Here is a 25,440-nt window from a genome sequence, read left to right on the forward strand (position 1 = left end):
TATGAAAACATAGTTTATTTCCGCATTCAGACTTTCGTAGTTTATTTTTACAAAATAAGGGACAAAATTTGGTTCTCTCTGTTATTATAGAATATGTCGTCTATATTGAAATATATATAGGTAGCACTTAAGTCATAAACACACAGCACATTCAGCAGCACATACACAGCCACCGCTATTTTTGCATATAGGATCCCATCAGGAGCTAAACAGATCCTAAATATGCAAATAATTCTTTGATGCTTTATGTCAACCGGTATTTTACAAAGGCTACTCTGCAAACTACCACCACCTACAGAATGGATAAGCTTGAAGGATACAATGTTACAATGTTGCTCTCATGCCAGACTAAGACTTCAAATCAGGGAAAGCCCGACTGAACTGATCACTTTAGAGCAAGGGCAGAAGGTGGAACTAGTAAATGGCGACTTGAAGACGTATGCTTTGGGAATTCAAAGGACATGCTTTTGAATCTTCAGATCTTGGCTTCTTTAGGGTTCAGCCGTTTCTTAATCCATGTGCGAAGCAGGCTCACTCGTCATCTAACTGTGATAGAGGGACGTCGCATAGGGACTGTCGTCATCTCTGGAAGAGAAATTGAGCAAACGTGAATGCTTACGAGCCACATTCAGCAAACGAATGCGTATACTTATTATACAACATAATGACCAATTGCCAAAGGGCAGAAACTTGGAAAGTGCATTTTTTTGAAAAGTGTTATGAATGTAAAAGATTAAGGTGTAGCTTCTTACCTCCATTAGGTAGAACAGAATGTAAACATTTTGGTGCCTTGGTTACTAGGCTAAAGAATGACATTTCTTTATATATTTATATGCTATTTTAAATTACGTCATTATTAGTTGCCACCGAATAAATTCCAACTCGGGGCGCCCCGTGTGTGCAGGCAGCACTGCTCCATAGGGACCTTCTGGAAGTAGATCACCAGACCCGGCTTCTGAGCTAACTCTCAAACAATCTCACTGCCATCAAGTCAATTCTGACTCACAGTAACCCCCTGGGGCCGGGCAGAAGTGCCCCTGCGAGTTTTCGAGGCTGTAACCCTAAGGTAATAGAAAGCGTCATCTTTCTCCCACAAAGTAGCTGCTGGTTTCGAACGGCTAACCTGGTGGTTAGCGGTCCAACATGTTACCCAATATAAACCTCCCACTTTTCATCAGATAGTTGAGTGCGTAACCATTTGTGCCTCCCAGGGAGCCTGTATTAAATTATAAATTCACCAGATGTATATCCTTTTTATGTTCTACCTCTTCCCCAAAAGGAATGTGAGGTGCTTACCGTAATGACCACATATATAAAAAAGCAACAAAAACTAGGACTAAAGAAAGGAGATGGAAACAAATGCATGGATTTTAAGAAACATTACAGTAGTGGAGTCTAGGCAGTAATTTTTGTTGCAAGCTTCTCAGTAAATTCAGCATAAGCAGACTGTGCTGTTGAAGTCATAAAGAGATGTAGAAACCAATTGCATAGGAAAAAAGGCTTCAGCATATATTTATTTAAAAGACAAAAACCGTATTCTCACCTGAGAAATACCAGCTAACATATAAATGAGCAGTGGCTCTGACAGATTTTAGAAGGCTCAGTACTTACCAGGGTGCTGTTTCCCTGGAAAGCTTCGATGAGATCCCTGTATGTGCAGCTATGCAGACTTGCTAAAGGGGCAGTTACACGAATAAGGCAGAGGCAAACCCTGTGTGATTGGACACTCTAACAGATGAAGTCTTATGCAGAACGCCGTAGGTTTGTTTAGACTTCGTATGTTAAAACTGCCTTCCAAGAATTAAAATCCAATTTTTTAAATATTTTTTTTTTAAAGGAGAAAGACATAGCCAAGCCAGGACGTTCTAAGAAATCTTTCGTTCCGCCTCTGGCATGCTCATCAGCACATCTTTACCTGCTTTCTTCTTTTAGTTTCTTGGCTGCCTGTGTGGATAACTTAATCTGCAAGTCTAGTCTCTGCAGGAAATCTTGGGCCGACACTTCCGCAGGCTGCACCGGCTGTGCGTCAGTCTCCTGAGGGCTGGGAGGGGACTGGTCTGCCTCAGTGCCCTGCGGCTCATCTCCATGGGAAAAACTGCCATCAACAGTTTCATTTTCTGGAGAATCGATTGAGTTCAGTCCATTAAACAACAGAGGCTTCTCGGATATGACAGGGATGTTCAGCGTTTTCTTCAGAAAGATACAATCATTGGTAAATAGTTTGTTTGCTCTTTTTATCTGCTCCATCTAAAATGTAAAAACAACAAGTTACATATAAGTAAATCCAGAAGTAAGGGTTACTGCACACAACAGAGAGCTACAAACATGCATGAACGAAATGTTTCAATGGCTTCTCTGGATTCCAGAGTCTCAGTTCAGGTGTGGTTACCTCCCCAGAGGCCTCCCTCCAGTTGTTTGAAATAAAATGTCAGAAAATTCCGTTTCCCTTTGAGGTGTAGGTGATATGGGTTCCCCATCAAGTGACGGCTCAGTGAGATGAAATAGCATGCTCACGCTCACACGTGACTTAAGCCGGTGGCGTGGGGACCAGAACCGGGCCGGTGCCCCTAGCCCAGTGCCTCAACTCGAAATCCACACGCATGGAGGCAGCAGCCAAAAAAATCAAATGATGACAAGAGGAGCCGATACCAAGGGCTCAAAGAGAAAGTGAGTGTTTCGTAAAGGATGATGGCAACGTATGTACGAATATGCCTGATACACTGGTTGGATGGAATGTTATAACAGCTGTGAGAGCCCCCCCCCCATCCCAATAAAATGATTTTATTTAAAATCAGATGATGTATTTCGCATTGAGCAAATGTCCTGCAGAAGACCTCTTTAAGGTGTTCCAAAGCAAAGAGGTCACCTGGAGGGCTGAGGGGCACCCCACCCAAGAGCGAGTAGTTCCAATCATCCCATAGACGTGCAAAGGCTGGACGTGGAAGCAGGGAGGCTGACGAAGAACTGATGCCTTTGAATCAGTGCTGGGGAAGAATACTGAATGCACCATGGACTGCCAGGAGAATGAACAAGTGTTGGAAGAAACACACTAGAATGTTCCATAGGAGGATGGCGAGAGTTGGTCTCCCACACTTTGGACCTATTGGTAGGAGGGAGATCAGTCCCTGGAGAAAGACATCATACTTCGTAGAGCGTGAGAAAGCAAGGTTCTCAATGAGACTGACTACGACTGGGGCTGGACTCTGAAAAAGCATAAAGCATTGATGTTGCAAGACTGGGCATCGTTTTGTCCTACCGTGCACGGGGCTGCTAAGAGCCAGCATCGACTCAATGATACCTCACAATGTCTTGGTCACAGATCTCACTCATACATGCACATATATCATATTTCATTCTTTCTACCCCGTAGACCGGGTAGCTGCCATTTCACTCCACAGATAAAAGTAACACGGCTCGAAGATTATGGAGCACAGAATCATCATTCACCTAGCAAATAGAGAAGCAAGAATTTAGTGAACCTTTTCCCCCATAACTTCAAACTCTTTTCATAGCTTGTGGGCACTTCATACACATCACAGAAATGAGGAATGTGATGGTTGAAAAGGAGAATGGAATTCGCATCCATGCTATCAAGCTGCACGGATGGCACTGGTGGGAAACCAGGCCCAGGAATTGATAGACTACCCAGGGAGATGTTGTAACAAGCAGATGCATGGCTGAGTGCTCACGCACCTGTGCCACCTGCCTGTGATAGTTAGGTTTGTGTCAACTTGGCTGCGACGGGAGCCTCCGTAGTTTGCTAGTAAGCCTGCCCTCCATTCTCCATAATGTGACCGAATGTACTGGAAACAACTCACGCAGTTGTGGGAATATTAGGGCTGAGTGCAACCCTCTACTCTAGACCACAGGCTAATGATGTCTCTCTGAGGAGTTGGCCTACTTCACATACATAATGAGACTTTGTACCGAATTCAACCCCTGCCCCCTCTCCTTGCCGTGTGGATCCTGCATCTGTTACATTTACTGCCAGTTTTTTGGATTTCAGCCAACAGCATATCATCCTGTCCCTGAGAGCTATCAGCTGCCTGCCATAGTACCTGCCAACCCTAGGAACCATCAGTCTCTACAATATGGCCTGCCAAACTGCCTCTGCATGTAGCAGACATAATCTTCCCCCTTTGTCTTCCTCCTGCCTCCTGGCTTCACTTCCTGTTTCCTGGTTTCCCAGTCCCAGCAGCTACTCAAGTCAAGAAAAGTCTGTGCCTTAATGTCTGACACACAGACTTGAACCAGACTGAACTTAGACGCTTCTACAACTGTGTGAGTCACTTTATTGAGGGCAACGTATACACAAACATGCCTGATTCAATTGATGTATGGATTGTGATGAGTTATACAAGCCCCCAATAAAATGATTTTTTAAATTAAAAAAAACACAGAAGTAAAATTTTGCAGAATATGATTTTTTAAATGGTTACAGCTGTATATGAACAAGAAACCACCAGATATTAAAGCTGTTTTCAGAAGAGGGCATGGAATGAGAGATATTATTGATGTCAAATAACTTTGACTGGGGGCAGAGAATACCACAGAGATGGTTACCTGTTTTGTTGATTATGCAAAAGCATTCACCTCTGTGATTTCATGTTACTCGTCCACAATCAATGGAAGCAGCACCCAAGATATCAAGCAATACCTGACAAGTCATAATATTTTCGTCACTTCGAAAACCTGAGAGAGCTGGACAAATGAAGTAGACCAGCAGTTCTCAACCTGCTTGTCGTGACCCTTTCACAGGGGTCGCCTGATTCATAACAGTAGCAAAATTACAGTTATGAAGTCACAATGAAAATAATGTTATGGTTGGGGGGGTCACCCCAACATGAGGAACTGTATTAAAGGGTCACAGCATTAGGAAGGTTGAGAACCACTGCTTTAGACAGAAGAACTGAGTCATTTGAATTGTTGTGTTGACAAACAATATTGAATGTACAGTAATCAGCTGCCATGAAAACGAATCAATCTGGAAGAAGTATAGCCAGATGCTTCTTAGAAGGGAGAATGGTTACGTATGGATTGTAAAAAGAATTGCACAAGCCCCCAGTAAAATGATCTTTAAAAGAAAAGAAAAAAAATCTCATGTATTTTGGAGCTATTATCAGGAGGACATATTAATCAAAATTTGAAGCACCTGCTAATGGAGACTGCAGTCTTCGGTGTGAATTACAACTCAAAGGGAAAAAAATCCTCACATCTGAACCACTAAATAACATCACTATAAAGGGAGAAAAGATTGAAGTTGTCAAGAAGTTCATCTTGTTTGGATCCATAATCAGTGCTCAGGGAAGCAGCAGACCAGAGCTCATAGGAAGCAGTGCATGGGGTCAGCTTGCTGTACAGGACCTCTGTACAGTGCTGAGAAGCAAAGACGTTGCTCTGAGGGCCAAGGGGCACTGAAATCAAGCCTTGGTATTTCAGTTGCTTCGCGTGCAAGCGAAAGTTGAGTATTTAATAAAGACCAACGAATAGGTGGATTTGAATTGGTTGCTGGCCAGGAATCCTTAAAGATCCAAGTCTGTCAAGAGAACAAACCAATCTGTCACGCAAGTACAGTCAGAAGGCTGCTCACAGGCAAGGATGCTGAGAGGTGGTCTCAGGAGAGATCAGTCCCCGGAGAAGACCATCCTGTGTGGTAAAGTTGAGGGGTAGCAAAAAGGAGGAAGGTCCTCAACAAGATAGATATTAACACAGTGGCTGCAACAATGGGCTCGAACCTGCAAACAATTGGGAGGATCGTGCAGGACCTGGGAGTATTTTGTTCTGTTGGACATAGTCAGGTCGCTACCAGTCAGAACAGATCAATGGTGCCCAGCAACAAGAGGAAGGGGAGCCCTGCAGGCGTAGTTGGTTAAGTGTTGGGCTGCTAACTACAGTCAGCGGTTCGGGCCCCGCCAGACACCCCACTAGAGAAAGACGAGGCTTTTTGCTCCCATAAAGGTTTACAGTCTATGAGGTTGCTTCGAGTCTACATTGACTGGATGGCAGCGAGACTGGTTTCTGGAGGAATGGTACTAAAACACATAGAAAGACTAGTGAATGCTCTCACGTGCTAGGCCTTCGGCTAAGTAGGCATTCCTCTCGTGTCCTTGGGCCCATCTGGAGGATACACATCCCCCACTCCTGCCGGTCGTCAGGGGGCTGCAGCTTAGCTAGAGGCCTGTGAATGCTTCCCGTTTCTCTCTCCGATCAGACTAGCACCTATGTAACAGAGTTTCCAGCAGGTTATGTGTATGTTTTCTGTGAACCGCTGCACTCCAACTTGTACCTGTATACAGGAGCACCTTGACACCCCCCCCCACACCCCTACCCCGGGCTGACCCTGTCCTGTCCTGTCCAGACTCAGGAAGCAGTACTGCAACCCGGTCGATAAGCCTCACAAGGCAGATCAATATATGCCTCTCAGACTCTCGATCTCAGTTACGGTACATTTAAAAGTTTGGTTTCTTTTTTCCTTTTTAAAAATACCATTTAAAGTTTGGTTTCTCTTTTGCCTTTTAAAAAATACCACATGAAATACAAGCTAGGCTTGCCATGAGTGGGAATCCACCCAATGGCCGTGAGGTTCTCCGGTGCCTATTAAAGAAAGGGGATAGAAAGGGTGGGAGAGAGAGGGAGAAACCTGAAGATGGGCAGATGCATTTTAGAGACAAACCAAGCCTAAAAAGCCCAGTGGGCTCTGGTACTAAGTGTGGTTTAGTCATGAGAGAATCCCTGCTCTCTTCTGCCCTTACTATCCCCCGCTCTGCAAGCCCCATCGACTTCCTCCGCCTCCCTTGGGGTGTGATCTTCCAGTAAGTGCTCTCTGCCTCTGGGGGTAAGCCTGTGACTCAGTCCTGCCCTTTCAACACCACTGCACCCCGCCTTTCAGGATAGGCCACGGTCCCAATGGGAGCCATTCGGAGGAGCGAACTGCCAGGGAGACCGCTGCTGGGCTTGGGAGAGGGCGGCTCCTCTTCTTTCCCTGCTGGAAGGAGACGGGCCTGGAATACTGGGAGCCACGCTGCCAACCTCATAGAGCCTGAAGCCACCTTGAAGGGGCACATTTAGGCCTCTGGCCAGAGCCCGATGCCAGAATTCTCCCGGACGTTTCCGTTCCAGGAGCCAATAAGCTCCATTAGCATGTTTACTTGCTTCAACCACTCTGAATTTCCTTTCCCTCGAAACTGAAAGAGCTACTCCTGTGGTGCCCTTCGAAATGTTGACTTCCCTGGACTTACTGAGGCCAGGAATCAGTGTGCCCCGGGAGTAGGGAGGGCAGCGACAGAAGATACGACTGGAAGTTGAATCGCTGCGGCAGAGTGCAGAGCAATATGAATAGACTTTAAATTTATGCCTGACCAAGTTCTCACACAGACTGTGGGGAAACGCATGCCTTTCTGTGGTCTTTTCCTGTGGACCTCGGGGAAAAACAGCCTGAGAAGTTTCCCCACTGCTCCCTAAGGAGTTACCATTGCCCTTGGTTGCCGCCCTGGGGGGTGGGGGGCTGTGACTTTGGTGGTTGGCTGACATTTCCTCAGTGAACTATACACCAAGATGGTTTGGCACTTTCTGCCTGGCCCTGGGTTGTAGCTTGCCCAGTGATTGGTATGCACCTCACAGAGGTGAATGGTAGCATGTTACACAGACTGCGGCCTCCGGGGGAATCGAGAGTGCCATGCCTGCAAACTGCCAAACTGCCAAGGGGTTGGGTATATTCAAGCAGGCAGCCCCACAGGAGTTCTTAGGTGGGGGGTGGGGCATAGAAGGCACAGAGCTGGTAGGGTTAACCAAGGCCTGTCCTCAGAAGCACAGAACAGAGAGGAAGCCTGCACGGTGAAGAGGCATCAAGAGAAGTATCTTGTATGAAAGATGGGAGCCTTTGTCTCCAAGCTTCCTGAGCCTGCGTGCCCTGCTTCTTAACACACCACGGACTATAAGATACGCTGCCTGCGAGTTCTATGCAGCCATTGCGACAGATTCTTGAACCCAGCAGAGAAGCAGAGCGGGCGGTGGCAGGGATGCTGGTGTCCGAACTGGCCAAAAGTTTAGAGAGTGGAGCAATGTCTGATTTCCGTTTCCCGAGGATCAGCGGTGGGCTGCTCCTGGTCCTTAGCCACCAAAGAAGCTGGGCTCTGGTGAGATGCGACTGCTCGGTAGACAATGTGGGGGCAAGGAGAAAGGGGGGGCAGGAAGGAATCAGTAGTCTTCCAGAAGAGACCATGAAAGGGTGGATTAAGGCATTGTATTCCTATCTCCCCCACAGTGATTGTATTGATCCTTGGTATGGAGCCTAGTGTACACCTGGCTCTGGGGTGTACACACATCACCTGAAAGGGGAAGTATGCTATGGAAAGCCAGCCAATAGCAAGAGGTTTGCAGGAAAGCCAGCCAATAGCGGAAGGTCTGCCAGTAGTGGGATTCAAAACTTGAACTTCCATCCCACGCGGCCCTCAGACTAGTTGGGGTGCCCTTCAGTTTTCCAGGCTGAAGTAGCTCTTTCATATAAACATGCTCATTCCATTCAAATCTTTCCTCTGTCCCTCCTCCTAGAAAGGGGGGGGGTCAAGAGCCAAGAGAAGAGGAACTTGAACGTGAGCCCCCCTTCTGGTGACACTGCTCCTCTCTTACAATTCTGGGATGAAAGGAGGAAGCAATTAAGAGAGATCCACAGAACAAACAGGCAGGGAAGATAAACCCAGAAAGGCACCAGCAGCAAGTTCTGTCTCCTGCTGGTTATTGTCCCTTTGCCCCCACCCTCGCCTCTTCACTCCATCCCCTTCTCTTCTGCTCTGAGCCCCAGAGGCTGGCTTCTTACAAACTCTAAGCGCCCCGTGCTCAGGGTTCCAGCTGGTATTGGTAGTGGAGCTTCAATTCTGAACATCCCACTTTGCAGAAGGCTGTGGAGGTCAGTGAACGCCCAAAATCCATTTGCAGAGTCTCCATACAGATGAAGCCTCCGGTGGCTGCGTCCTCATCTTTAACCAAGGATGCCCGTGATCTTGCCAGCGAGCGCAGAGCACCCTGGAAAGCAGCCCGGGAAGCAGCAGCCTCTCTTAGGGACTTGCCTAAGAGCATGTCCTTGATGGAGGTCTCCATGCTGGGAACCATACAGGGGTTTCACAGTCATGAGTCACGCCTTTATCTGTGTTGCCCGGACTGCCTGGGTCAGAAGGTCCTGGCCCCATCTCGTGAGCCTATCTCTAATGATGTGCGGGTCCTGCTGCTGCTTCTGTAGTCCCACCTATAACTGTGATGGATTATGGATCAGCCACCAATCATGAATCCGTGAGTTTCCTTTACCCCCCCACCCCACCACCTTTTAAAGCTCAGCATCTCAACAAACCCCCGGACGCCATGATGGCCTTGGGCTAATGGCCTCGCTTGTCCAGGGGACAGCTGTGTCTTTGTGCAGTCTTTGTCTTTTTCAAGACCTGATATAAATGTTCTCCAAATCATATTTGAGATGGGGGTCTCTTGTGTACCCTAAAATATATGCCAAGGGCAGGTCCCTGCAGAGCATCTCCCCATGGCTCAGGGGGTCATGTCTTTATGGCCAGACTTTCTGTCAGGCAGCCCCTCATCCAAGGCTCTGCTACACCATCCCTTCTCCTCCCCTCCCCAGGGCTGCGCTTCTAGTCCCCTGCTGCTGCTAGTCTCTGGGAGCTTCCCCCTCCCTCGATGGCTCCTTTACTTGGGCCGCACATTTCTGCAAATGTCCCTTCACTAAGTCACCTCTGGCCACACAGGCATGACGGCCATATCTGTCATTCCGAGGAAGTCAGGCCAGAGGCTGCTGATCTGAGGGGCCCGGGATGAGAGCACAAACCAAGTGACGGAGTCTGAAGCTCAAGTGCAACCAAGTATCCGGAGGGAAGGAGATGCAGGGATCCCGTAGCTCTCGTACGTGCTGGCCTACACTTGAGTCGTGAATTGCATTGCTCTCAATCAGCTCGGGAGCTCCCCAGAAGGCAGGAGCTGTGTCATTCGTCTCAGAAACATTCCCACCCCACTCCATCCAGTTGATTCTCGCTCACAGTGATGCTGTGATCCAGGGGAACCCCTTCATCGGGGTTTCCAAGGCTGTAAGCTTTTGTAAGGAGCCCTGGTGGCACAGCGGTTACAGGTGGGCTGTTAACTGTATGGCCGGCAGTTCAAAACCAGCCTTTCCAAGGAGAAAGACAGACTTTCGACTCCTGTACAGATGACAGGCTCAGAGACTCACGGGTCACTATGAGTCAGCGCTGACCCAGTGCCGCGAGTTTGGTTTTCATGGGTTTAAGTCTTTATAAGAACATAAAGTCAGGGTGCAGTGTAGCAACGATGAAACATACAACTCTCCTTTAGTTCCTAAATGCTTCCCCCCGCCCCCTATCATGATCCCAATTCTACCTTAGAAATCGAGGTAGACCAGAGCATGTACACTGGTAGAGAAAGGAACTGGAAACAGGGAATCCAGGGCGGATGATCCCTTCAAGACTAGTGGTGAAAGTGGCGATACCGGGAGGGTGGAGGGAGGGTGGGGTGGAAAGGGGGAACCAATTACAGGGATCTACATATAACCTCCTCTCTGGGGGATGGGCAACAGAAAAGTGGGTGAAGGGAGACGTCGGACAGTGTAAGTATCACAAAATAATAATAATTTATAAATTATCAAGGGTTCATGAGGGAGGCTGTAGTGGAGAGAGGGGGAAAATGAGCTGATACCAAATGTTTTGAGAACGATGATGGCAACAAATGTACAAATGTGCGTGACACCATAGATGGATGTATGGATTGTGATAAGAGTTGTACAAGCTCCCAAGAAAATGATTAAATAAAAAATAAAATAAAATTGAAACGAGAAAGGAATTATGACCAAAGCACTTGACACACAAATCTAAAAAATATCATCTTGGCAGTGCAAAGTAATGAGACATTTACCACCCTGTTTTTAAAAAAAGAACAAATTGGGAATTATATTCCGTCCCTTCAAATATACATGTGGGCCTAAATATCAGTCTTCTTCCTACAATAAAAAAGGATTATGGATAAAAAAAAATTTTTTAAAGAACAGAAAGAGCCATGTGGCTGAAGGGTGGGTGGGGTGAGCGAGCCCCAGCCCAGGCAGGGCTTTGGGGGTCCCCCGGGGTGAAGAATTTGCATTTTATTTCAGGCTGATGAGATGGCATCCAGGGCCCCAGGGTAGCTGGTGGCTATGTGTTGGGCTGCGATGTTCAAGGACAAAGTCTAGTCCCATAAACAGTTACAGTCTCAGATACCCAAGGGCCATTGTACCCTGTCCTTTGAGCCAACATAGACTCGATGGCAGTGAGCTTGGATTTTTTATTTTGGGGAGTTTGAGATGTCATGAGGACAAAGGAAGTACATCAATCCATTTGGTCCCCGGGAGAGATCCCTCCGACAGCTGTGTGGAAGGTGGGCTCGCAGGAGAGGCATTCCAGGGAACAGGAGGCTCGGTTATGGGAGAAACACAGTAACCCACGCAAGAGATGGTGGAGACTCCCAAACAATGCAATCAGGTTTGTTTTGTTTTGCTTTAATACGTTGTATACGTTTCCCTGAATATACAAAGGTTTGTTTTGGGGTGGTTTTTTTTTTTAATGTTTTGGGGATTTTAGCTCGTGTACAACTTAGAAAGGTCATGATGCAACCCAAAGAGGAACTGGAAAAGCCTACAGCCTTCTCACCTGTTCAATAGTTTCTGGTTTTCAACAAATGCGGAAGAGAGAACCTGTGGCCTTTACAAAGAGAGGTATGAAATGTTTGCATTTCAAGGGCCTCTCCTGGTCTGGATCGAATGGTTCTCACTGCAGGAGGCAGAAATGAACTGCTGGCCGGTCTGGTCCGTATGAAACAGATCACAGAGTGTTACGGAAAAGTTGAAGGAGTGGCCAGCGGCCCACCAGGAGGAAATGAAGAACAAAGTACCCTAGTCCATAGAAAGAATTTATGTGACGTGATTCCCCTGGAAATAGATTTTCCCCTGGAAATACATTTTGCAATGGCGAATTCACTTTAAGAGGAATTCCTAAAACAAACAAAATTAAAATTTAAAAGGTATCTCGATTAGCAGTTGTTGGGTAAAGCCAAGCCCTCTCCACAGGGCACTTGGATCAATATAATCTATCTCCCTGCCAGCCTGGGGACGCAATAGTCCAACCTCCCAGTCCTTCCTCTCCATTCTGTGAAAGAGACAGCCCCACCCCACCGGCTGCCCTTGAGTCCGAATCTACTGGAGGTGACCCTGTGGTGTCAGGAAAAAACAGGAATCCATCAGGTTTTCCATGGCTGATTTTCGGAAAGAGATAGTCAAGTCTTTCTTCTGAGGTGCCCTTGGGTGGATATGACCCTCCACCTTTTGCTGAGCAGGCCATCCATCAGGTTAACAGTTTATACTAACCAGGCATCTCCCTGCCCCCTATCCCCCCAAACAGAACCAATTGGTGATATAATTTACAGAACATTTTCAAATACATGTGCAGCATTTAGTTATCCTTATTATTTGACACAAAAGAAAACAGAGCTACATAGGAAGAGATTCTCCCCCCAAATAATTTTCTAGTGAAGTGCAGGATCCACACCTTGTTAGGTTCTAAGTGCTGGTAGCAAGCAGACCCCCTCCATAGCCACAAGATCACGGGAAAAGGTGTGTGGGTTTTTTTCCCTTTAATGTTCTAAAGTTAGATTCTGCAAACAAATAACTGTATAACTCTGTGAATTTACCAAATGTGAAATGGCTTGTGGCGTGCAAATGATACTTCCATAAAAATGTTTTAAGAGAATACAAGGGGACTTCAAACAGTTCATGGGCGAGGTGTCAAAGGGATCAGGTATCATGTATCAAAGAGCAAAAAATCTTATCATTGTGAATGAGGGGGAATGCAGAGTGGGGACCCAAAGCCCATCTGTAGGCAACTAAACATCCCCTTACAGAAGGGTCATGGGAGGAGACAAGCCAGTCAGAGTGCAGGGTAGCAAAGATGAAACATACAACTTTCCTCTAGTTCTTAAATGCTTCCTCCACACACCCCCCACCACCGCCCTATAATGATCCCAATTCTGCCTTACAAATCTGGCTAGACCAGAGGATGAACACTGGTACAGATAGGAACTGGAAACACAGGGAATCCAGGACAGATGATCCATTCAGGGCCAGTGGTGAGAGTGGCAATACTGGGAGGGTGGGGTAGAAAGGGGGAACCGATTACAAGGATCTCCATATAACCTCCTCCCTGGGGGACGGACAACAGAAAAGTGGATGAAGGGAGATGTCAGACAGTGTAAGACATGACAAAGTAATTATCAAGGGTTCATGGGGAGGGAGGGCAAGGAGGGAAGGGAAAATGAGGAGCTGATACTAACAGCTCACGCAGAAAGCAAATATTTTGAGAATGATGATGGCAACAGATGTACAAATGTGCTTGACACAACGGATGTATGTATGGATTGTGATAAGAGTTGTAAGAGCCAACAAAATGATTTTTTAAAAGTTCATGGAAAGATGGACTCAAAAGGTAACGGCGGTCCCTGGTTAAAAGGGAAGACAATCCCTACTTGCCCCTTAGTGTTACATCGATTTGTCCTCACTTGAAATGACCGAAGCAAGCACTACTTGAAATAAATTCTTCATCACTGTCAGCTGCATTTGGCCACAGAAAAGCGTTCGAGCCTTTCCTTGCACTAATCCCACTGCCACTGAGTGATGCCCACTCACAGCTTCCATACAGGGCAGAGGACAAATGCTCCTTAGGGTTTCCAAGGGTTTCCTCGGGCTGCATATCTGTATAGGGTTATCTGCCAATGAAACTGCAGACACAGGACACACTCCTACAAGCAATCTCATGCACAACCGTGCACTGCCTCTACTTGGAAATCTGTTAAAACCCCAAACTACTAAACATTATTTCAGCTGCTTTCTCAAGACAGAGGGCCCTACTTCAGATTCGTTTCCTTTGACCAGAAAGGATAAAGAATGTCCACCAGTGACAAACATCAGGATTCATATAAACTTCCGTCTCTGACTCACAGACCTTGTTCTCTTAAAATAACAATCTTCTTTTCTCGGCAAAACACCTTTTGCTAGAGAAAGTGTTAAGAAAGGAGCTAGCTTAGCAGGTATTTGGAGGCTGGAGAGAAGACCCTGGTAATAAAACCAGATAGGAAGTGAATGAGGGTAAGGGGGGGTGGGGGTTAAGGACGGACAAGTAAAGTCCACCAGCAAAGGAACTCGCAAAAGCTTATGCAGAGGACCTGATGCAAGGGGCTTAAGTGGAGAGCAAATGCCTTGAGAATGATTGGGACAGGGAATGTATGGATGTGCTTTATACAATTGATGTATGTATATGTATGGATTGTGGTAAGAGTTGTATGAGTCCCTAATAAAATGTAAAAGAAGAGAAAAAAAAAAAGCTTATGCAAATAAAGGGCTACCTCAGTTGTTCCTAGGAGCTCTGGTGGTGCAGTAGATGATGCCTTGAGCTGCTAACTACAAGGTCAGCAGTTCGAAACCACTGGCTGCTCTGTGGAAGACTTTCTAAAGGTGCATGACATTCTCAGGGTGGGTTCAGGAACCCACCCGCTGCCCTAAGAGGGTCGCTATGGGTCAGAAGTGAATGAGTGACCATGGGTTTGTCAGTTTTGCCTGCTGTTTCTTTCCCCGTGTGTTTCTATTGGGTTCCCTGGATGCCCTTTCAGGGGTCCCAAAGCTGCTCTCAGTAGCTCATGGAGCTCATGGAGCCAGTCAATTTCCTTCAAGGGCTTGAATCCAACTGGGAGTGGCCAGGATTTCTAAGCAAAAAAAAAAACAAGAGCTAAATATAGGTCCTCAGGGTCGAGGAAGGAGCCTTCTGGTCTCAGTGGAGATAAACTCAGTGAGGGAAATTCCAGTCCAAGACAAGTTCCATCTGAGCTGTGCAGGGTAGTTCAACTCGGGACGGTTTCACTTTCCCACAACCACTTCCTCTTACTACGCAAAGATGCGCTCACCTAAACCCGTGTTCAATCCTATGTCAAACCTACTTTGGGTGGAAAGAGAAAGAAGCACTATGCACCAAAAGGGAAGTGGGTGCAGGGGGGGTGGGGGGGCAGCATTTGTCTGTCGGCTGAGAGCTGGCTTTCAGCCAAACTTTTTTTTTTTTTTAACAGCGCCACGTGGGTTTATTTGTACAACAAACAGCACAAGAAGACACCAGCGCCATGCAGGCAGCAGCCCAGGGCTCACACCAGTCCCTCTCGCCCTCACAGAGAACTCTACTTTGTGGGAGCCTGGGGGCCTCTGGGAGCTTGAGCTGGAGTCGTGGCCTTGGCTGGAGCATCAGCCTTGCTTTGTGCCTTAGCCTTGAGCCGGCAGAGCCTCAGACCCTTGGCAATACGTGCCCGAGCCCGCTTGCCAAGCTTGGGGTGGGCAATGTAGGCCAGTCGGCTGAGCTTGTGGTTGACGCCCATTGGGATCTTGGCCTTGACCTCTGTGGGCTTCACAAGATCCTTGATGGCCTCAGCGCGAGCAGCCACAGCCTTGGCGTTGTTGGCCTGCATTTTCTTTAGGCCCTTCTTGTTGTGCTTCTTGGCGAAGCGCATGTTCCTCAGGAACTTGGGGTCCACCCCCTTAAGAGATTCGTATCGTTGTGACCGGGGTTTCTTGATGCCGTTTCTGTGCCATTTCCGGGATTGGTTGTGCATGGTGTGATTCTTGGATTTGGCCATGTCTGCACCGACGCCTGCAGCTCCCGGAATGCCAGGGACCGGAAGAGAGGTCAGCCAAACTTTTCAATTGAAGTCTGAAAGCAGGATGCACTATACTCATGCACCCCCTACCTGGCCATCTTTCAGAGCCTGCTCAAGAGAGCTGGAGGAGCCACGTGGAGACCCACACCAGCATTGGGATGCTTCCACTGCCACTGGATCCACAAGACTTTCCACCCACTGGCCTGTGACCTTCCTGCATTTGGCATCATTGCATGTGCTGCGTGAGTCTAAAAAGGAATTTATGGACTAGTGTCGGACATATGGGCTAATATCGGACTCATGGACTTGATCTGGACTGGGCTGGGATGCTTTCTCCGTATAGAATGACTCTTTGATATAAGTTCTCTCGTACACATAGATGAGCGTCTCTGGATTTGTTTCTCTAGTCAACCCAGACTAACACATTGTGGACTACCCCCCCAGGGCCTAGTGACTTGGTTCCAGCCTGTCTTTTCTGTGGATCAAGTCCACCCTGAAGGGCAAAGATGAATTAGACAGCCTCCCCTGCTGCTTCCAGGGGTCAGCGGACGATGAACTGACCTGAGGTGCCCAGAGGGCAGCGTGCACGACCTCACAGTCCCGGCACCTAGCAAAGCAAGGCTCTTCAGAGGTTGGTTTTCACCAAAGACAAACTGATGGACCTCAGTTACCAATGACTTAACATGTGAGCACCTAGCCAGAAAAGGATGGTGGGAAAGGGTCGTAATGATATGTTTTACATCCCCAGTTGAAGTGACACCTGGCCAGGTTCTTCGGTCTCCTCTTTTCTGTTGAAGAACCAGGGCCCAGGTGGCATCATGGGCTCCTCTCTAACCACAAGGTCAGCAGTTTGAACCCACTAGACACCGTGGGAGGAAGATGAGACTTTCTACTCCAGTAAAGACTCAGGCCTTGGAAACCACAGGGGGCACGTCGACTCTGTCCTAGAGGCTTACTGAGTCAGAACTGACTCATGGTAGTGAGGTATTTTGGGCATGGAGCAAGGGCCAGTAACTTTCGAGATGGAAGAGCCAATCCTGTCCCTCACAATTGACGAGTTATTTGAGAGCCATAAATATATATATATATATATTTACAAACAAATGAGATCACCATTATCGGAAAATGAAACCATTTCCGTGTTTAATTTGACTTCAGCATTGAACGCACCCCGGAAGAGCTGCATGTGGCTCCAGGGCGGCAGCTGGCCAACCTCTGGAATAGAGGAGCCTCCTGGGTCCCTGGGCTCATCTCTAGGATCCACGGAGAGAAACTCAAAGCTAACAGGGAACAAACAAGTAGAAATTTCAGAACCCATCGACAGAGCCTCCAAAATCTCAACGCTCCTCACTACTGCTTTGATCTAAGCTACCATCTCCTTTCCCATGTGCTACTCCCAAAGCCTCCACACATCCTGTCTGGTGTCCCTGGCCTTGGCATCTGCCCGAGCCCTACCGTGGATCCTCAAAATAGGAACCAGAGTGGTCCTTTTAACACATAAATCAGATGTCACACTTCTGCTCAACCCCTACCCCCCGCAGACCCTTCCCAAAGTCCACACAATAGCCTTCCAGACCCTACACGACCAGAGCCAACTACGGAACCCCTTTCTTCAGTCAGCTCCCGCCAGCCACAGTGCCTGACACACATCAAGCATGCACCCGCGGCCCCAGGGCCTTTGCACGACTCCGTGGGCACTGGGTTCCTTCTGCCAGGAACGCTCTTTCATCAGCTATCTGCTCGGCTCCCTCCTTCATCCCCTCTCGCCACACTGTTGTAAATTAGTTACTTCTACTAGTCCCATTTCCCGTCCCGGCTCTTTTTCTTCCTTTCGCTGATCACTCTAACATACAGCATAGTTTGGTTAGTTGCTTGGTGTGGCCACTGACTCAAAGAGAAAGTGTTTCTTATCTATTCATCAGTACTACCACCAGAAAGGTAGGGCTGAAAAGAGAAAAGGGAAATTGGATAAACGACCGAGTTTGTTGAGAAAGCAAGTCTGGGGAAGCGGAGCAGCACTGGGATGGAAGAAGGTTGCAATTCACCTAGCGGGTCTCAACTTGGGGGTTACGACCCCTTTGGGGATCAAACGATCTTTTCACAGGGTCGCCCGATTCATAACAGTAGCAAAATGACAGTGATGAAGTAGCAACAAAAATCATGTTATGGTTGGGGCTCACCCACCACATGAGGAACTGTATGAATGGGTCGCGGCATGAGGAGGTTGAGAACCACTGACTTAGCGTTCAGAAAAGGCCTGAACAGAAAGTGGATCCATTTAAGCAAAGATGTGAAGGTTACATAATTTTAAGGGCCTAGTAGAAAATAGAAATATGGGCCCTGGCTCATAAAGTACTTAAAATGTCAAGACGGCAACTCAAAAAACCAACCAACCAACCAACCCAGCACCTCAAGCTCACAGCCATCACGTCACTTCCGACACAGAGCGACCGTCCAGGGGCCAAGAGAACGTCGGGGTCTTCCTCTGCAGGAGTAGCTGGGGGTTCTGCATGCTAGCGCTTCAAACCAAAGGCCCTGCAGTCAAGGCCCCAGGTTTCATCCTAAGCTCTGAAAGCACCTAACTTCTGAAAGACAGGCAAGAAGTCTACAGAGACAGCAAGGGGCAGGAGCCTTAAGAGGCAAGGAGGAGGTGTGTGAACAGTACACCAAGAGTAAGAAAGGTTGACTTACGGTTAACTGAAGGCAATCCCCCCCCCCCGCCCCTCAAGACTAAGACATGCCAAGAGAGGTGAGCTGTCCTTTGTCAACCCCATGGTGGCCAGATGGAGCGACAAAAGACCTCCCCCTTTACAATAAAGGCTTTTAATGAAATATTGTTGGGAAAACGACAGTTGATATTTAGCTTGTCTAATCAGTTTTAGTTTCGGAAACACACGGGTCACTGTGAGTCAGCCCTGACTTCGTGGCAGGGAGGGGTTTTTGTTGGTTTATGGAAAGAATCAGGGGCACGGGGCTATGGTGGATGTGCATTGGGCTACGAAGCTCAAGGTCAGCAGTACAAACCACCAGCCATCCCCTTACAGAGTTACTGTCTCGGGAAGCCCATGCCCTCCATGTAGGCTCACTGCGAGTCAGCATCGACACAGAGGCAGTGAGAGAGATTGAAAGACTCAAACTTTGAGGGCTCGATGTATAAACTGCTGATCTTCTGCTGCTCTTGGGATTCTGTCAGACATAACCTCAATGCCGTGCCAGTCTGCTTCGCCCCCTTTTCTTACCACATCTGCCCAATAAAATGTTATTTCCCTGTTATCACGTTGTGGTCATTTCTCCCCTACGATGGTTCGACCTCTGACCCCGTGGCTAGCACAGGGCCCTTCCATCTGGAGCCTTGTGCAACTGTGGAGGTCACACACAGTGAAGCCAGTCCAGCACACAGCTACCTGGGAATGTCCCAAACAGATCCAACAGCAAGGACAAAGACCCCCAAGGAGGGCCAATGCTCTGAGAACAAGCAAGGAGACGGTGGCTTGTTAAAAATGAAGATCCTGTAAGGTAAAATAATAATTTATAAATTATTAAGGGTTCATGAGGGAGAGGGGAGCGGGGAGGGAGGGGGAGGGAGTAAAGGAAAATGAGCTCATTCCAGGAACCCAAGTGGAAGGCGAATTTTGAGAACAATGAGGACAACGAATGTATAAGGGTGCTTTACTCAATGGATGGATGTATGGATTGTGATAAGAGTTGTATGAGCCCCAATAAAATGATTTATTTAAAAAATGGAGATCCTTGACGTCTTTTGGGGGTATTCTGATCCAGTAAGTCTAAGGTCTGCCAGGACCCTTTAGGTTTGTTTTGGGGTATAAGAGACCCTAAATCTCATAATGTATTAAGTCTTAAACAGAACAAAGACAAGGCATAGACCAAAACAGATCATCCAGGAGAGAGAGCCCATTGGAGGGAGACCCAAGACTGAAACAGGGCAATTGGAGAACAGAGCAAATTGTCTGAGCAGTTTGGCTGGCAGCCAATCAAGACATCACACAGGCACTGGAAATATGGACGTGGGAATGGGAACATAATTGAGACGTGCATAGTATGCCAAACAAGAGTTTACGAGTGTATGCGTGCTTAAATTTTGAGCACACCGGTATGCAAATGGCCACGGATGGCAGTGACAGCCCAAAGTCCCCACGGAGACCGAGCTTCATTAACCAGGGATGTAGAGCCGTGGCTCTCAACCTTGCTAGCTAGGGCCGCGGCCCTTTCAGACAGTTCCTCATGCGGTGGTGACCCCCCAACCGTAACATTATTGATGCTATTTCATCACTGTCATTTTGCTACTGTTATCAACCAGGCAACCCCTGTGAAAAGGGTTGTGTGAGCCCCAAAGGGGTCACGACTCAGGTTGAGAGCCGCTGCTGTAGATGATCATGCTCTCTCTCGGGCAGAGCGCCTTGAAAAGCAGATGATCTCCACCCCGCTGCAGGCAACCCAGGGAGAGGAAGTCCTATTTAGGGGCTTGCTTGGGCACGTCCTCGACGGAGGTCCGTACTGGGGACCATGCAGTGGGTCACGTAGCCGTGAGTCATTCCCTCCCTATCTATCTTGCCCCACCTGCCTCGGTGAGAAGGCCTTGGACCAATCGTATCAGCCCTTCTATTAACAATATGTGTGTCCCAGTCACACTCCCGGCTCTGCTTCTGTCGTCCTACCTATACCTGCGATGTCTGGCTCTGCCATCAATCATGACTTTGTGACAGTTCCCTTTGTTCCAAAGCCATGTTATCTGGCTAGATTCCATGGACACCATTTAAGCTCCCACTAATGGCCTCCCTCGTGCAGATGAGGTTATCTGTGTCTCTGTGTTATTATCTTTGTCCATTTTAAGACTTAATAAATATTCTCCCTAAATTAGATTTGAGATTGGGGTCTCTTTTGTGCCCTGAAATACAAGATAGGTACAGGAGTCTCAGACCAAGGCAGTTGGACATGACTCATGATTACACTATCCCAGCACCCCGCATGTCCATCAAGGACCTACCCAGGCCAGGCCTTAAGGAAGGCTGCCCCTCTCCAGGCAGGTTAGGAAGGAGGAAGTAATCCACTTTCTACTGCTCTTTGCCTGAGGGCAGGACTGGTGCTGTCCCAGATAGTTAATGGCCAGAAGGAATTCAATGTGGCTTTCACTGTTACCTCTAGCCTTTAGCAAACAGTGCTCAGAATTTAATCTCTAATAGCTTGTCTGCCCCGGGCAATTGTGAGGATCACCCATCTCTTACAACATCCTAGATGCATCCTGCTGCCAGCCCTGGAGCACCACTTCAGAGACTCCATTTCTAACTTGTTCCCCTATAACCAGAACTGGCAACCAGGTCTCCATCTCCACCCCTTGTCAGAGTAGCTGTTTATGGGAGCCATCTTTGTCTAAAACATAATGGCTTGCTCCCATCTCTACCCTAAGGAATTCAAGTCCTGCCAGGACTTCTGGTTGAATAGGTGGGGAACTGCCATTTGCGCCTGGCTTCCCACACCTATGAAAACATCTGCAGAGCTGTGCTCTGCACATGCCAGAGCTCACGGACTCCGCAAGTCAACTGTCTGCCTGGACTGACTCAGTTTCCCCAGCTTCCAAGCAACTCACCACCTATTCCTTTAAACAAAAACATTAAAGAGTTTACAGATTATTTTAGCAATTCAATATTAGAAACTTTGAGTCTTTCCGACCTTTGAGCTTCTAACTAAAATCTCAATTTACAGTGAATAAACCCAATTAATATCTGCAGCTATGAAATTAACAAGCAATGTTATGCTAAGTATTGTCATCTGTACTCTTTTCATATGCTCCCAAACTCACTGCCATCGACTCACAGTGACCCTGTAGGACAGGGTAGAATTGCCCTTGGGTGTTTCCAAGACTATAACTCTTTAAGGGGGTAGAAAGCCCGGTCTTTGGCATTTCGAACTGCTGATTTTGCAATTAGCAGCCCAAGATGTAACCACTACGCCACCAGAGCTCCGTTTATATAACTAGTAGTTTATGTGTGTGCAAAAAACACCAAAAACACAATGGTTCTCAACCAAAGGTAATTTTGCCCACCAGGGAACATTTTTGAGTGTCTGCAGAATTTTTTTTAAGTCTATTTTAATTATTTACAAAAAGAGATCAACTGGAATATTACACACTTGGGAATTTTAATATTATTACCTGATGTACAAATTAGAATGAACTCTAAATGTCTTAATGGAATCAGTTATGTTAAATAAAAAAAGAATAAAATTCAATCCTTTCAAGCACTGATTTAAAATGACTTATGGAAAGTGGCTGGGTTAACTGGCTGCATTCAAATTATAGCAAAATAATTATATTAGAAGTAGAAGAAACCAAACTAAAGTATGTATTAGACTATCTCTGGGTCATGTGTCAAATGCCTCACTGAGAGGGCATAAACCCCTAGAGAATATAAGTTATTTAAGGGCAGGGATTATGTCTCTTGATAGTCATACCTTTGAAGTAAGGGTTAGAGGTGTTGGCATCAACCAAGCAGGGACTAAAGATGCTGCTAAGCATCCTGCCCTACAAGGCACCCTACCCAAGATGCTACTAAACATCCTACCGTACAAGGCCTAGGCCGGCCCCATCAGGTCCATGTCAACACTGCTGAGGGTGAGAAACTGTGACTTATGTCTATAGATGATGGTTCTCAAGAGTACATTGTGTATCACATCTGAAAGTCAACGGTCTTTCTAAAAGTAATGACAAATCTGACTCAGTCCTTAACTTAAAATGCCTTTTTAAACAAGAGTTAAAAGACAGTTTTACAAAAATAAATAAAGAAAAGACAGTTCTACAGAGCAGGATCTATATTCGAGAAAACACGGATTAGAAGGCATTTAATCAAAGGTGGAGAACCTAGTTGAGCTTTAAGTAACTGTAAGTGAGACTACAGAGGGCCAGAGGTCAAAGAGAATGCTGTGGGTGGGGACCAATGACAACCTCTTCTCTAGATGTTGGGGATTCCAAGGTATAGGCACCCTGACTCATAGAGACCAGAGAGAAAGACTTTTCATTCTTCATCCATAAGCAAAATGCTGAGAGAGTTCTCCCTAAGACTATGTTAAACACCAGAAGCAATTAACTAAAGAAAAGCAAGTGCTTTCTCATTGTGTGGATTCAAGCTAGTCCCTGTGACAAATCAATCATACCTGTACAAGATCCTTACACCTCAGGCATCTTCTCTCCCCTGTACCAGGGAGATTCATTACACCAATGGGCTTATTGTGAAAACAAATTAAGTTAAGATCAAGACAGAACAGGACAAATGAAAGGCCTGGGATGTAGCAGGCATCAGGCAGAGGGTGGCTATGAGGTTTCCCAAATCCACCTTCCACTGGCTTTGACCCAAACCAGGGACAATGAATGCATACTTTTCTCACACTTGGAAAGCTCCGGAGGGCACCGCATGGGGCCACCTCATCGTGTAAACCTCAGCCCAAGCCTGCACAAGATCCCTGCTCTCAAAATGCTGAAGTGATGGGAGAACCTGATAGGTAAGCACACACCCACTCACATGTGCAAAACAGATCCCTCTCTGTCAGTCGGTCTGAAGGGCCAGGAAGAGTTTCGCTTTGAGAGAAAGAGAAAGAGAGAGCGATAAGATCATCTTCTCTTCCCATTGCGGTCAAGGATGGCTCAGGAAAGAACATTGAAAACTGATACAGGGCGTCAATGTAAAAAGGCCCTCACACAGCTCAGCGTTCGTTATAAGCAATTTTGAGGAAACAACTCGTTCCCCCCGGTTTCCCTATTCTCCCCAAACATGTGATACAATATATGCCAAAGCCCCACATGCTTATCAACTTATAATGAATCCAGCCCTTTGGCTCCCCTAGACCATAGCTCTTGGCTGCAGCCTCGCGACAGGTGTCACATTCACAGTGAGTCCAGGGGTGTCATGTCACTTCTCAATCAAGCACCATAATGGATAGAACCCAAACCATCCAGCGGGAACAAGTAAGTGTACCATTCCGGACTCATCGCTGGGCTTGTTTACACCGACAACAGAATGCTCTCTTGACTTTGAGTAAATAATACACAGCAGTGTCGTCAGGCTGCACACCAACCGGGTCAAGCGACGCCGGTAGGGCCAAAGCCTGGTCCCTCTCCCGGGCGAGCCTGGGCAGGGCACCCACCTGGGGCTGCAGCCCAGGCCTGGCAGGCGCCCCTCTCCGCGCGCAGGGCGGGCTCCGGCCACCAGGGCCGAGCGCAGAGCGGGGTCCCCAGGGCCCGGCGGCCAAGGCCTGCCTCGGGCGCCCCTCGGAGCCCCCCCAACCCGCCCTGCTCACCGTGACTCCGTACTTGAGCGCGATGCCCTGCAGCGTGTCGCCCGCGCAGACCCGGTGCTGCACATGGCGCTCGATGGCGCCGGCGCCCAGCGGCGCCCGCACGCTGGCCGTGCTGCCGTACGAGCGGGTCTTGGTGCGGGCCAGGCTCAGCGACAACTCGGCCTCCTCCGACTCGGAGCCGGAGCCGGCGCGGGAGCGCGGCGGCGACACGGGCCCGGGCCGCAGCGCGCGGGGGCCGCCTTCCCGCAGGGCCCGCGCGGGCGAGGAATCCGCCATGGGTCCTGCCGGGGCCGCCGGGTCGGGAAGCGCGCCCCGGGGGCGGCGCCTACTCGGCCGCCCGCCTCCCACTCCTGCGCGCAGCGGCTGCGGAGCCCGGCGCCGCGGGGGCGGCGGGCGGGGGCCCCCGGCATGGCGGGCGCCTCCCTCTGCGGCGTCCTGCCTCCGCGGGCGGGAGCGCACCTGCAGCGAGAAGAGCAGAATCCTTGCTGCCGCCGCCTCCACCCAGCCCTCCGGGCTGCGCAGCTCGCTCTGGCGCAGCTGGTCCTCGGCTGATCCATCCTCGGGCGTCCCCGCCCTCCCTCCCCCGCCCCCAGGGGAACCCTGGGCCTACTCCCAGCCGCTTGGCCCACACAGACCTGGCCCAACCCTACCTAGAACGCAAAGCTTTGCTCTCCCACGTTTATTGACTCCCCTGCTTGCTTGCTCAGACCTTCAGGCTCTCCCACTACCACGGATCCTTCCCTCCCCCAACTCCGTAGCCCGATGACTTAAAAGCCCACGTCACAGAAACCACTGTGACCCACAAGCATCTTCCAGCGCATCTCAACAGCCTGGAACATCTCAATATCTCAGAGCATCTCAACAGCCTGGCCCAGCTCAACATCTCAGCATCTCAGCATCTCAGCGCATCTCAACAGCCTGGACCAGCTCCACATCTCAGCGCATCTCAACAGCAAGGCCTTTCAACCAGGAGTGATAGTGCTGCTACGGTCCAACGGGTTGGCTTAAAGTTTAACCATCGTATCATCGGGTTTCACTAGTCTTTGTGCCCCCGGCACCCCTTTTCCTCCCAGACTGCTCTGCAATCAGCCTGACCATTTACAATGCACTCTCTTTGACTTTGAATTTACTCTCTCCACTCACCTTTTGCTCTCAGCAGATTCTAGTTGGACACCCTGAAATCCTAACTCTCCACATAAGTCAAAACCTGCGGCCACCAAGTTAAATCCAACTCAGAGGGACTCTGTATAAGGTTCCCAAGGCTGGAAATCTTTATGGGAACAGATAACTTCTTGCACCCTGGCTTAATGAGTTTGAACTACCCACCTTGATGTTAAAAGTCCATTGCTGACCCGGCACCATCACCAAGGCTCCTTAACCCACCACGGTATTACCATGAAATTCACCAAT

At 48.3% G+C, this 25,440-nt stretch overlaps 2 protein-coding genes across 2 annotated transcripts; both read right to left on the reverse strand.

Annotated features, from left to right (window-relative positions):
- On the reverse strand, positions 1-24,344 carry LYSMD2 (LysM domain containing 2). The gene is made up of 3 exons (XM_075530739.1): positions 24,031-24,344; positions 1,916-2,247; positions 1-585 (listed from the first exon to the last, which is right to left on the reverse strand). Exons 1-3 carry the CDS (start codon positions 24,304-24,306, stop codon positions 543-545), a joined length of 651 nt encoding a protein of 216 aa, XP_075386854.1. The 5' UTR covers positions 24,307-24,344; the 3' UTR covers positions 1-542.
- LOC142426393 (large ribosomal subunit protein eL29-like) lies at positions 15,250-15,702 on the reverse strand. The gene has a single exon (XM_075531942.1). The coding sequence runs from the start codon at positions 15,700-15,702 to the stop codon at positions 15,250-15,252; it is 453 nt and encodes a 150-aa protein (XP_075388057.1).
- Positions 24,345-25,440: the final 1,096 nt, after the last annotated feature.

Source organism: Tenrec ecaudatus, chromosome 14 (genome assembly GCF_050624435.1).
Source record: "Tenrec ecaudatus isolate mTenEca1 chromosome 14, mTenEca1.hap1, whole genome shotgun sequence".
NCBI classification, from domain to species: Eukaryota; Metazoa; Chordata; class Mammalia; order Afrosoricida; family Tenrecidae; genus Tenrec; species Tenrec ecaudatus.

Bases quoted from the DNA above. Each gene is read 5' to 3' on its own strand.
- LOC142426393 (XM_075531942.1), bottom strand. From the start codon at position 15,702: ATGGCCAAATCCAAGAATCACACCATGCACAACCAATCCCGGAAATGG.
- LYSMD2 (XM_075530739.1), bottom strand. From the start codon at position 24,306: ATGGCGGATTCCTCGCCCGCGCGGGCCCTGCGGGAAGGCGGCCCCCGC. The intron at 2,248-24,030 runs GTGAGCAGGGCG...TTTACATTTTAG, and splicing joins CGCTCAAGTACGGAGTCACG to ATGGAGCAGATAAAAAGAGC. The intron at 586-1,915 runs GTAAAGATGTGC...TTTCTCTTCCAG, and splicing joins AAACTAAAAGAAGAAAGCAG to AGATGACGACAGTCCCTATG.